This window comes from Gavia stellata, chromosome 1 (assembly GCF_030936135.1).
Source record: "Gavia stellata isolate bGavSte3 chromosome 1, bGavSte3.hap2, whole genome shotgun sequence".
NCBI classification, from domain to species: domain Eukaryota; kingdom Metazoa; phylum Chordata; class Aves; order Gaviiformes; family Gaviidae; genus Gavia; species Gavia stellata.
Window position 1 is genome coordinate 23,444,101 of NC_082594.1, and position 13,699 is coordinate 23,457,799.

The 13,699-nt window shown below is 39.3% G+C and overlaps 1 protein-coding gene across 1 annotated transcript in view; it reads right to left on the bottom strand.

Annotated features, from left to right (window-relative positions):
- Window positions 1-13,699, bottom strand: part of FLT1 (fms related receptor tyrosine kinase 1) — a 112,982-nt gene that overhangs the window by 84,226 nt on the left and 15,057 nt on the right. The window contains exons 2-4 of the mRNA XM_059825882.1: window positions 13,081-13,177; window positions 12,564-12,784; window positions 3,179-3,303 (exon numbers count right to left, since the gene is read on the bottom strand). Coding sequence (XP_059681865.1) covers window positions 3,179-3,303; window positions 12,564-12,784; window positions 13,081-13,177 — 443 coding nt within the window. The remainder of the gene's footprint in view (window positions 1-3,178; window positions 3,304-12,563; window positions 12,785-13,080; window positions 13,178-13,699) is intronic.

Below are 13,699 nucleotides of genomic sequence, written 5' to 3' on the forward strand. Positions count from 1 at the left end.
ACTGAAGCAGCAGAGGATAAATCCAGCTAAAATAATAGCTTACAGATGGGTACCAACAGACAGAGGCATTCAAAGAATCAATTTGTTGTGACAGCTGCAGTAAACATGGAATTTACTGTCTACATACTTATCTGCATGAACCACATCGCTGTGGCTCCCAGTGCAATCTTGGCCTTTTACCTTCTTAGTACTTTGTTTCAAACTAGACTTCAGTTTCTTTTGCTATAGGCTCTGCCTCCTCCTTTGCTCAGCACCAACCACTGAACCTTTTTGTTACCCGGTGGCATTAACACAGTACTACCACAAGGTTTTGGGTATATACACATGGTCAACAATATGTAGTCAAGCTGTGGTTCCCCATATCTCCAAAGGCAGATTGTATTGGAAAGAGCCAGCTGAAAGTATAGTAAGAATGTACATTAGAGTTTTGAATGCTTGTCTTTTCTTTCATGTTTCCCCTTCCATCAACCTGGGAAGGATGAGGTGACATTATTAAGAATTCAGACTGTCCAGGTGTGTGATTCTCAACATCTTTGGGTTTTTTTCCTCTTTTTATTTCTTATGCGGAAGCTTATTTACCTCTATTACAGTGAATGTCATTGTTGACTTTATGACAGAGAATCCAAAAGGAGAGTAAACAGAGGGATCAAACCATTGTACCAAAACGTGATGCTTTCTCTGTTTAGCAAGATAAGAGCAAATGAAGAGGCAATAGAAGTGCATACCTTATTTGCAGTAAGATTTATCTTATTTTAGGGATCTTGAATGAGGCTGCTAGAATCATGTTGATAGGAATGATGGTTTCAGAGGCTCTGGATATATGTTTATTAAGCATTAGATCAAAAGTATTAATTCATTTCACAGGTCTTCACATGATGAAGAAGAGAAAGGGCCATCAGCTGTTGCAGATATAGGTTATAACAGGATCTGAAGGCTGGATTTGAAATAGGAATGAAAAGCTTCATCCCCATTTCCCGATCCCTGTTTCATTAGCGTGTTGATTTTTAAGACTCCTCCTATGTTGTATATGATTGCCATGCTATAGAATGTAATTTGTATAGATGTTCAGTCTGGAAGTTAGAGCAACACAGTATCTGAAAAGGGTTGACTAAGGTAAAGATGCAGTTTTAGTAAAAAAATAATTTGCACTGTTGAAGATGGGCAATAAACCTTCCCCATGTTGGTCCAATAAAACTAAGTAAGTAGCACTGCACAGGAACAAAATGCTGGAGGCAGTGCTCATGCAACTGTCTCAACAAGTCCTTTCAGTAGAGAGAGATTAACAAAAAAAAAAAATCCCTATTTTGACTTCCTGGCAATATAGAATGCAGCATCTAATGACTCTAATGCTGGGATTTTCTTTCCAGCTCCAGAGGACTGCATTATGGGGACACTGACTTCTTCCTTTATTGCTAAATGGAAAACACAGAATAGCTTTTGCCAGCTCTCCAGAATTAGTTTGCCTGCAGCTGTGAAATGCATTTAACGCATCTCTTAATTGCGATGTGAACAAAACCTTGCTGGAATCTTCAAACGTGGGTGTCACAGATGATAATAAAGTAAGATATGATGTAATGCATTGTAGCTGACATACTTCAGGAAATTCTGGGATGAATTAGGGAACACATTTATTTTTCCTGGAATGCAAAGCATGTAAGCAACCAATCCTTTCTTTCAAGACTTGGCTCCACCTCCTCTTTCTCCTTCCCAGAGTATTACATCTGTTTTTGATGGTGTAAAGATGCATCTTACACCACAACTCCAAGCTAAAGGCCAGTTGATATGAAAAAAAGATAGTAGATATGTCTCAATCTTCTCCAAATAAGGAGAAAAAAATATGTTTATATTGTTCAATAAGAGAGAAACCTGACAGGAATTTTTTCAGTTAGGAATTGAATATGCTGAGATTTCAGATGCGACAATACAGTGCCCAAATCAGTTCCCACTTTACACCATCCACCCTGTGGAAAGCCAAGCCTCATCTACTTTTGATTCTATAGCCACAGAATCTTGTGCATCATCCCCTCAGTGCACTTCTTCCAGGAGAACCATGTGTGTGTGTGTGTGTACACACACATACCATAACATCCTAGGTCAGATTACTTTCTTTTCTCTGCGTTTTGCTTTCTTTATTGTGATTTAACAGGTGGAAACCTAGAGGCAAAAATCAGCATCTATATTAGCAAAGCAGCACTGGATAGAATTTGTAAACCTCTAGGTCAAGTTAAAACACAGGATCAAATCTATGGCTGGTGTAACACTCTATAGTCAAAGAGGAATCAAAGGCTTGCATTGATCTAGATGAGCATCTTACAGTGGTGTTGTTGGGCAATTGCATGTTATTCTACAAAAAGACAATTTTCTTTTCCTTGTACAATGATGAACATTTATGCCACTATGTGCAGAACTCCCTTTATTCAGAAAAAAAACATCACTGGCACCTCTCCCTAATTTTTAAGCCAAACAAAGGAACCTGAAAAAAAAAGAAGCGCCATTCTCTGTCTTGATACCAAGCACTTTACTAGAGACATATAAGTCAGTTAGCTGTCCATGTAACTCTCAAGGAACCTAGGAAAGAAATGGTTTCCCCAAAACATGAAAAAAGTCTAGATTTTCTAAAACTGCCCCCACTGTCTCAAACTCTGCACAAGTTTCCCTACAAAGAGAAGCCATCCCCTGTCTGATGATAAGTGCATTCATATGGAAAAGGAAGCAGCAAAGTCACTGGTGGGAGTGAGGTAGGGCAAAGGCTTGCAAGAGATCCTTATAAAGCCCCAGCTAGTCTCCAGGGACTGCACTTACCGGCTGTTCCAGAGGACAGAAGAAGAAAGGGGAGGAAGGGCAAGGGAAGAGGTGGGAGGAAATCTCTTCTCCTAACAAGAAATTCCTTCCTGGGCTTAAGAAAGCTTTGTCAGTGAAAATTTAATAAAATGGTATGAAAAGTTTAAAGGTTCTTCAGAAAAATGCCATCCAGTGTAAGAAATTTGATGAAACCCTTCTATGAGATGAGATGAAGCCTCCAGGGTTGAAATATTTCTAAACACACTGACACCCAGAAACCTCATTTAAGAAATACTAAATTGTTGAAATATTTCAAAAGCATTACAATAGTTGTAAACAAACCAAAAAAACGCATCATCCACAATAACACTTTCAGAGCATGCTTGGACTGAAGTACCTTTTTTAAAGTAACAGCAATGTTTGGTGCTGTGACTCTGCATGGAATGATCATTTCTCTTCCCACAGACATGTGTATTATTTTAGGTATATCACTGTGCATCTCTACAAATGGATTGCCTGTATCTGCAAGAGAAGAAAAATAAAAGGTTAATATCTGAACTCTTAAGACAGTGTATGGAACTTGTAATAGTGCATACAGTCTTGAAAGAACTGACTAATCTATCCATAACAAAAGCTAGACAAAGTCCTCAAATCACTCTTCTTTACTTTTATATAAACAAGTTTAGTAAAATATTATTCAATATTTGAAAATATATTTATTACTCAATATCAATAGCAGTACTTTGGTATCTCCTTTAAAATCCAGGAGGATTAAAGTACATTTTTACCATTACAGTATCATCTCTACTGCTGAGAGATGTATTTCTTATTTCACGGCATTTCTATTTTATTATCACCAGGAGAAATAATTCGATGGGAAATAACTGAAATTCACTTATCAGGAAACCCCTAAACAGGACATGTTCCTGCTCTCTGCAAGGAAATTGATGCAAAAAACTCACATTGACTTCACCAGGAGAAAGAATCTACTGTGATTATCCAGCCACATTTTCAACCCTGACAATACAGACTAGCAAGAGTTAATTATTCTTCTCCTTCCCACTATCACAATACCTATATGTCTCTTTTGTAAGTAAGTGACAAGGTAAATGAAAATGCCAGGAAAACATTCATTCAGTTCGACTCAATAACTAAAGCTTGGCAGAGTAATTTACCATCCCTAGAACAATCCCTTTAACAAAGGGCATTGTCATAAATAGCTTGCGCTGGGAACAGGGAACATTGCTGCTGCTATTGTTTGGACCACTTAACAAAGAGGGGCTCAAGCCACAGGCTCTGGCTCCAAATCTTCTTTGCAGGTGTTCAGATCTGAAGGTTCAGTTTGACTCACATCACAGACAGACTACTTCAAAAATCACATAAGGTTTGGTTTTTAACTCTCAAAAAAGTGGAACATTCAGATCTTAATTCCATGCTTATCTACAGTTCCAATGTTTTTTCAGGCAAATCCTATTATTTTCACTTAGTCAAAAATCTTACAAATAACAATGGAAATCTTTCTTGGATAAGAAATGAGTAAAGCTAGCAAGAATTGAACTTTTATAAAACCTCAAATAGTAATACTTTATTCAAATGTTCTGGTCCCAGAATTCTGTATGTTGATCTATGCTCACTCAAGTAGTTCTTCAAATACATTACTTTTGCTTCTCTTTCAAAAGTATGATCTGCACTTCCCAGTGTTCTGCCCTTCTGCAACAATATTTTTGTTTGAGACATCAAACAGGAAGAGAAGCAAATTCTACTCTAATTTATACTGGGGAGAATCTTAAGGTAGAGAGTCTCAAATGTACCCCAGGATATGGAAAAAAATTTCCTAAAGAGGTTTAATGAAACTGTTACACAAACTTTCTGAAATGAAAGCCACAATGCTTTATTTAATAATAGGTGTTAAATGTCCACTGAGATCGCAAAAGGAACTTATGAGTAATAGAGGATGCGTATGTAATAAAAAATACCCTAAGGACTTGTTAGGCTAACGTTTCCTCTGCAGTACGATTCAAGGAAAGGCCGAGAATGAACCTGTTTGTAGCATGGTGAAAAGAACCTTTTTTGTTTCAGGGGCTGCAGCCACAGAAGAGGTCACCTGCCCCTTAATGTCACCAGACAAATGGATTTACTACTCCCCAAAGACTCGTTCATCTTAGTCACAAAATTAAGAACTCCTGCCCAAAACCAGCAAGCTTTGCAAAGTAGTTTCCTGTATCATAATCTCCAGATCATTACAAGTGTGAGGAAGAGCTGTTCTGGGGACTACCGGTGCTGTCTGCAGACACAGTGTCACCACTGACTGATGCCAATATCGAGGCAGTGGGGGCTGTGCAGCTCAGACCTCGCAGGATTCCTGCCCATCCAAAGGCAGGGACAGGAAACGAGCACAAAACACCACGCTTGGCTTTTTTTGTCTTCTTCTTCAATGGAAACGCACGTTCACGCCTGGAGAAGTCAATGAAGCGCTCTATAAAAGTCAACTAAATGCCCTGGCTGCTCTCAGTAGGCTTTAAAGCTCAGTCGCAGCCTTTCTTGGTACACTCCCTGCAGTGGTACGCCAAGGCGTCTCTGTGCCCCCGCTATTCGCGTGCAGAGCTCCCATTGACATCACCGGGGACTTCCGCCATGGGCCGGAGGGCAATCGATGGCCCCAAGTGCTCCAAATGTCTTCCTGCTTTTGATTAAAAGAAATACGCATCATGTTTCCTAGCACAGTTTTGTTTTCATAATGAGTGTGGAGGCTTTTCCTGATTCCCTTTGATTTTATTATCCTTCCGTCTTAATGGCCATAAGGGGATACTCTCAGTGCCTCAAGACCAGAGTCTAGTGCAGGCTGTACCAGCCTGGATCAGGCAAAGCCGAACCCACAGCAGGACCAGGGCAGGTTATGCCACGTTGGCAGGGTATGCCAATGACGTGGAATCCTTCTGTCCCCCAAAATAATAGCACTCCTTGCTTCTTTTTTCCCCTTTTTCCCTCCCATCATAGCTATTGCCAGTGGTTCCTGCTACATTTCCTCCCAATTCCTTCCTGAGGGGAGGTAAATGCCATCCTTCCCTGAACAGCTGGCTGGTAGCGCATCTGGGATGACCTAACCTCCCGCCAGATTCACTCGCTTTTATGTTCAGAAAGCTCTATACATAAAAGGAACATCATGGATTGACCTATCTTGAAGACCACATCCAAGTTACACATTCAGCTCCATCAGGATTTGGAACGGAAGATCTAAGAGGGTTGACCTTGTTTTTTGATTTTTTTTTTTTCTTTGCTTCAGAGCTGCCTGCAAGGGTAGTGAAATGAAAGATGGACAGGCAGAATATTTGCATATGCTAAAGATTACTTTAAAAGTCAGTTTAGTGTATTTTTTAATTGTGCCTGGAATTAATGACTGTGTGCTGGTTTGACTGTGTTCCTTACAATATCTCTCCATTACAATCAACATGAAACCACAAAGAGCATTCACGAAATCACAAAATCCATGAAGGTCACTTGCTGTATTGTTAAAGAACATAAATAGCAGCTTTTTATTAAGCTGGTTGGCAGCCAGATACAAACTTGATAAGAGACTTAATACAAGCAATATTATGTCTGGTATCAGTAACCTGTCTAGGCTATTTATGGGGTTTGCACAAACAACTAAATTAGCCAACACTGAAATGCCAAATTCAGAGAAGATGGAGAGGTTCTTTATTTCCACAAGCTTCAGCTACTGTTCTTGGGTTTGTTTTGTTTTTAATAATCTGAGCTATGTAAGTCAGAGTACTTACACATACATTTGCAAGAAGGAAAGTCTGCAGGAAAGTCTGAGCTCCTTGAAATCTCTGGTCGTTTGTCCTCTGAAGTTCTTCCAAAATACCTACCTACACTTGGCTCATCATTCAGATTTTTTTCAGGCTAGAAGAGCCAAAACAGCTTCCTCACATTCATGCACGTGAAGAAGACCAAAGTCTTTACTTCAGTACAGACATGCAAATTTCATTGAAGTTAATGGGCCAATTGCCAAATTCCCCTTTCCATTGTAGGGATTCATCCTAACTAACTTTATTTATCCCAGCTAAATTAGTAAGGCTGTTCAAAAGTAATTTGAGGAGAACCTTGCACACCAAGAGTGCCTTTCATCTCACTTACACATCCAAAATATAGACATTTCTCATGTGGCCAAACTGTTAGTGTTGTCACTGGGGAGAAATGGGAAATTCTGCCATGGGACTCATCTGACCTGTTTTGGACATCTATTTTACGGTGAGATGAATCGTGCCCTAGGAAAGCCAGCTGCTCGCATGTAGATGCCTATGTTTCTTAAGAAAAAAAAGTCCTGTTTTGTATGCCTGGAAGCACAACACTTATCTGCAAGAAGGACTTTTCCACTCTTGCCTCTTCTTAGCCTGTAAAATATTACTCTTCAAATTCAAACGATTTCTAAACCTTGAAGGAAGATTTGAGATATAAATTAATAATCACAGAAGTCCAGCAAAAAGGAAAAAAAAATAAAAAGGAGGGGAATACTTTATATCTGGAGCACATTCAGACACAAAGCATTGCTAACATAATTACACACTAATTTTTAGGCAGGGTTTTTTGGTTTTCCTTTGGGGCTAGTTATACTATGCTATCATCGACGTAGGTCCATAACACACACAAAACATGGTTAAAACCCTGAAGAAAAAATATTCTTACCCACGTTATTAGCCAGGAGATCCACACTAGAGGAATAACTATGTTCAGAAAGCGATCTCTAGAAAAGCTAATGGAAATTAGGAACATTTTTTCAGATGTATTCCTCCCTCATGACAGTTCATCTTGGAAATGTATTTCTGTTTCAGTAGAAGCTATAAGCCTTGGTGAAGAAGGACCTCAGAGGGCTTAGTGCATGGCCTTTGACGCTGCCAAGGTGTCCACACATGCTCTGCTCAACACAGTGTACCATGATGTGAAGTCCATGTACGCACAATGACAAAAGCACAGCAATTACATGTGATTGACGTCAGAAAGTCCTAAAGGGCTCTGTTTTGTAACAGGAACCTCATTAGACACTAAAAATGTGTCTGCATACTTGATACAGCTGTAGCATAGTTTAATTTCAACTAGTTTCCTTTTCGTAACAGAGGCGCTATCATATTATTTACTCTGACAATGTAAGCCAAAACTGTACTGCTCATACGTTAAAACTGTGCCAAGAGCAAAGACAGAGAAAAGGCACAGGGGAGGAAGAGCTTCCCAGGCCTCAGCAGGTTCTTCTGTCAGTACCTTATTTCTGAATAAGAAAAGAAAAAGGAAAAAGAATAAGAAAAGAAAAAGAAGAAGAAAATCTCCCTTTCTGTTAGCTTTCAGGATTTTTTGTCTTACTGCTTTTTTCACCTGTTGAATTATGTTGACTTTGACGTGTCTGATCTTAAGAGACCCTTTTGGGAACTCTTTGGATGCCCTCCCTGTTCTGCAACATAATACCTTTAGGGTTACAGGACTCAATCCATTCAGGCTAAATCTTAAATCCATGTCAGTTCTGGGGCTGGATCCAGCTATCTGTCAACAAATGGACCTCCCAAGGAGATGCCATAAGCTCAGCACTTGCAGAATACAACTCTAGAGTTCGAAAATGCACTCAAAACCCCAGATGTTTTGGCACTTCAAAAGCTTACATCTTGAACCATTCACTTAAGCTAAAGCCCTTCATTTTGGACTGTCCAACCCGAAACACGTCTCAAGTCAAACATCCAAAACTAGTGGACATGTTTGACATTCTAGGCATTGGTGAGTACAAGTACTCCCAGTACTTGTACCTTTAATTACCCAGCTCTGATTTGTCTCACCTGACTTAAATCAACTCAAAGCAAGACACCTATTCTAAGCTTGTTTTCCAGATTCCTTGTAAAGTCGGTGATGAGAAATATGTACCAACAGGTCCTTTTTTCTCTCTGATAAATACAGAAAGAGAACAGACAAATGACTCAGCCTAGAGGTCTGATTTTGAAACAGAATATTGTGAATGGCGCTTGATTGAAGTACCAGTACATGTCTCATTTTGCAAGGAAAAGTATACGGTCAGAAGACATGCACAGCAGGAGTGTGAGGAGAGGCAAGGAGGTGGAGAACATTGACTAAGAAATGGGCTAATACCCTAAAGCCAACTACAACTTCACTTAGAGAAGAAGTCTCTGTTGCAGCAGAATTAAGACATTACTGTCGTATATTAATAGCTGAAAGCTGTCTTCATCACAGGAAGTAGCAACACTTCAACTTGAATCAAAGTTTCTTTGAATTCTTGCAAAAAAACTAACCTTGCTATATCAAGGTAAATGAACTTACATGCTTTTCCTCTGTCACACCCTAGGAACAATTGATCAAAGGCAAGAGATTCTGAGAGTAGCGAGTGAAGAGAACTGCACATTTTTGAAGAAAGTGAATGAGCTCCAGCAACTGGAAAAGAGTGTCTTGGAGATATCAAAACAAAGGCAGGCAGAAAGAAAAGCCTTTAGCACTGTCTCCAGGAAAGTCTACATAGGTTTCAAAACAGCCTGCTGATAATTTGGTGTTTCTTAAATGTCTTTATTCCATAACTATCTCTTCTCAAGCAGAAAATTCCCCATGCCTCACTCCAATGTACACAGTGAGTGTTCATTACAAATCTTTCCATTTTACTACTAGGCTGCAGTTGCATAACAAAACAAAGATCAGAGCAGCCTTTGGTCCGAGGCAGTGGAGAAATCACTAAAGAGGCTTTGCGTCATTTCAGATTTTTCCCATGGCTCGTGGTGGAAGTCAGGCCATCAGTTTTCTTAGAGCAAAGTCCAAGGCTCTTAAGAGAATTAATTCATTTCCCTCACTTGATGTCTCAATTGCTGAGCTGTGTGTGGTCAAGAGTTGCTGCAGCACACACTGCGCACTCACTCCCCTGTGCAACTCAGTAGTGACCTCTCCAGCTGAAAGAAGGGTGGTGTCAGGACTAGCTCCTGAAAGAAATGTCACCAGCCTGCCTGTTCTTGATCACCCAAACACAGGACTTCAGAAATCCTTCAAGTCATCCCGGGGCATGTGGGACTTGCAATCTCCTACTCATCGTCTTGCATCTTGTTTTTGTCTATAGTAGCTCATCTTCTGCCGTAGCATACACTCATTACTGAACCAAAGGAGTTACTGGGTTTATTGTTTTTTTTTTTCTTTAGATCCAGTTCATATTCAGTATCACTCTAATTACGGAAATGAATAACATTTTTAAAACAATAAGTGATGACTTCCTGTACAAACAATATCAACTTTCCTGATTCGGATTCTGTGTTTGTAAATAGCAACTATTTGTTCTCCTCTGCAGCATGCTAAGACATGGGAAACAGGCACCTTGGTGATCCACATGGAGCTAATATGGGAAATGGACTGACACAACGTCCTGCCACAGGAAACAATACAAAACTAGGAGGGACACAAATTTTACAAATGTTTATTTCCTAAGCACCCACAAATTCATTTAAAATAAAACTAAACTCAAGAAAGGTAGTCTTCACAGAGGATTTTGTTATCCCCATCTCACCCCCACTTGAGACAGATAATAGAATTTCATGCATGCTTACAGAAACAATGACTTATATTAAGAGATTCCTTAAGTATTTTCTTTCCAAATGCTAACGCTACACTGATCAGAAAGGGTGAGTTTTGGTACTGGGTATCTTGTTTCTTTCCAACTTACTCAACAATTCTTCCTGAAATTGTGAATTTTTGGAGAACTAATATACCCTTCCCCACCTTAGGGCAGAGTGACACTTTCAACAGGCAGTAGATGAGCAGTTACCTTGCAGCCTCCCTCGTTATCAGCAGTTTGCCCTAACTCTCATACATGCTTACTAGGATACAATCAACACTTAAGTGTTAAGAAATTGGTTTTTAATCAAAAGGATTGTCAAGTTTAGAAAATTAAGATGCCAAAGAGGTCTAAGCTTGATACAGGTTTGTCCCTTAAACATTTTACTCTTTTTTGGCAAGTAAGGTAGGAGGAGAAATGTAATCTAACCCTATCTTCAACAGCGACATCAACATTTAATGACTGAATGTCCTTGAAAAATCAACAAAACCAAGACACTCAGGCAGTCTTCCTTAACTGATTATTGGGGGGCAGGGAGGGGATGTGCAAAAACTATTTCTCCAATTATATGTTTTTCTTCCATCACCATGTGAATTACACAGAAAACCTTGGTTCACACACATCTAGTTGAGAATCTTTCAGATGCAAGCAAGCTACATACAACTTGGGAAGCAGTGAAGAGTTAGAAAGACTGGTTGTGTGTTCCATTTGTAAAAATTCAGGATCCAGAAAAATTAACACTTCAAACAGCAAAGAGAGCAAGAAAACAAAGGAATCTCTTATATCATAAAGTGGGTTTAGCAGAGAGGTTCTCAGTCGGAGTCACAACCATCCTTGGTCTTCTCACATGGTAAATGGAGAGGATTGTGGGTAGATCTCAGAGAGAGATGACTTCCAAGGTGGGAGGTTCAAGAAGGTCCCATGATGGGAAGCTTGCAAAATTCACCCAAGAAAATTTTAAGTTTTCTTAGGCAGCAGGAAATGCTGGTCACTAAATTAATAACCTACTTTGGTTACGCTTCCATAGATGCATCTGTAGTTGGATACCCAGTGAATTACATTAAAATAGTTGGGTGAGAAAAAACACTCTGCAGTATATTTCAGATGATGAAAAGCAGGATGAACAGCATGAATTATTCAATAATTCTCAATAAAGCAACATACAATAATGGGGGGAGCTATCTTATTTTCGATCACTGTGGTGAGAGGTCCACTTCAGTCTGCTTCTTCACAGCACCAGTCCCACTCTTCATGTCACAAAATTAAAACAAACGCTAATTCACTCTGATGTGAACTCGTTAGAAGCAGCAGACACATAATTTGGACAACTTCCAGTTGCACATTCTCTGTAATATGTGCTTTCAAAATCTGTGAATCCTGATACCTTACCGTAATCTATTAATTTTATTCTGTAAAAATCAAGAAAAACTAGAATATAGAATTAAATTAAATCCTTAAAGTGTTTATATTTTCTTCTTTTATTATTGTGTCTGTTGAATTAAACCGTTCTGAGAAGTGTCTGATTGATATCCTGGAAGAAAACAGGATCAGAAAGCAATTTCTGTTATAGCCTAACTGACCTAATTCCAGCATTTCCCATACATTACACAATACTTGTTTGCTGAACAAAATTCTGTGTTTAGTTTGATTCTATTTATTCTAGATTTTTACAGTCTGTGTAACATGGACTACAGAGTACATTTTTGGATGTGACTTAACATGCAAATAGTAATTTTCTACAACATAAGATAATTTACTGATCTGGATAGACAGCTTTGGCATCCTTCAGCTGCCTAGAAATCTACAATTTTAGACAGACAAGTTAAAGTTGACATTGTACCAGGTGTATGGTTTTCATAAGTCATCATCCGATTCTGCAAGGTACGACTTCTCTGATACCCATTTCACAGATTCACTTCTAGTCTACTTCCATGGGGAGTTCTATTTACTCTAGCAGACTGGTTGGATTGGGTCTTTTTCTTTCTTCATTTTTTTCCTAACAGATAAAACACTAGCATTTGTATTTGCAAGCTCTGAGAAAGCAGATTTTATACATTAATCGGTAAATTATCGTGACATTTTGCAAGGCTGAAAATATCATTCAAACCACTGTATTTAATCACAACTGAACTGCCTTATTTATCCATTTTGCTGTATTGAAGTGCAAGTACCAAAAAGTGTTAAAAAACCATAATCTTACCGTTAATAAATACATAGACTGTAGATTCCTTCTTCTTTTTCGCTGGACTTGTTGGGTATTTGCAGCTATAGTTTCCAGTGTCACTTGTTTGAGTTCTGCTCAAGGTCAGACTGCTGCAGGACTGCTTCCCATTCCTTCCACAAGCATATTTAATTACTTTCAGCCTTTTGCTATCCTTACTTAGAGTTTCAGGCAAAGACCATGAATGAACCATTTCCCCCCTGCAAATACAGATAAGGAAGCAGAAACAATTATGTTGGGCTGCAATTATATAGCTCCAGTTCCCAAGCTTTCTTTTTTATGATATCAGGCTATTTCTGGGGTTCTCTTTTATCTTGTTTTCCAAAAACAACAACAGAAACAACAAAGAACTATTAAACAATTGCCATTGAAGTTCACTCCCCACCTTTCCCCACAACATAAGGTTTCATTTTTTTCTAATTTCAGTTACAAAAAAAGAAAGTGTCAGGTGTATGAACTCCCAGCCAAATTATCAGAATCCAACTCAGCTGGTTACCTGCAGGTGAGATTTAAAGTCTGGCCTGCTTGAACAACGTGTTGTGTGCCATTTATGCTCAGCTCAGGAACTTTTAATTTTGATCCTGAACTAGATCCTAGAAAAACAAAGAAAAAAAGCCATTAACAGTGACAAATCATCCTGTCCCCAGTCCACTCACATTTATGATGTTATACTGGAAGGGCAAAGCAAAGAAAAGGGGGTGTCCCCCTTACCACACATACCCTTTTGCTCTGAGAATAATCCTGCTGTCCTGACTCAGGACTTACATAATCTTCCACGGGCATTACTCAGGAAAGAAAGTAGAAATGAAAGCTATGCAAGTTTCAGTCAATGACTTTGCTCTCAGATTGTTCACTGAGTGTACCATGAAGAAAGTTCAGGACCTTGCGGCTACACATCTAACCAAGGAAGTATGCCCTCACGCACCGCTGGCTGCATTTCCTTAGGAAACACCACCATGGCAGCGCCTTCAATGGGAAGGGCAAAAGTCAGCCACTTCCATGGCAAGAGCCACGTATTGACCTCTAAGACACCGAACTCTCACTCAAACAACTTGCTGCAAAGCTGGAACTGCTCTGGAAGGAGTGAAAGGGGATTAAGGATCTTCCCTTCCTGA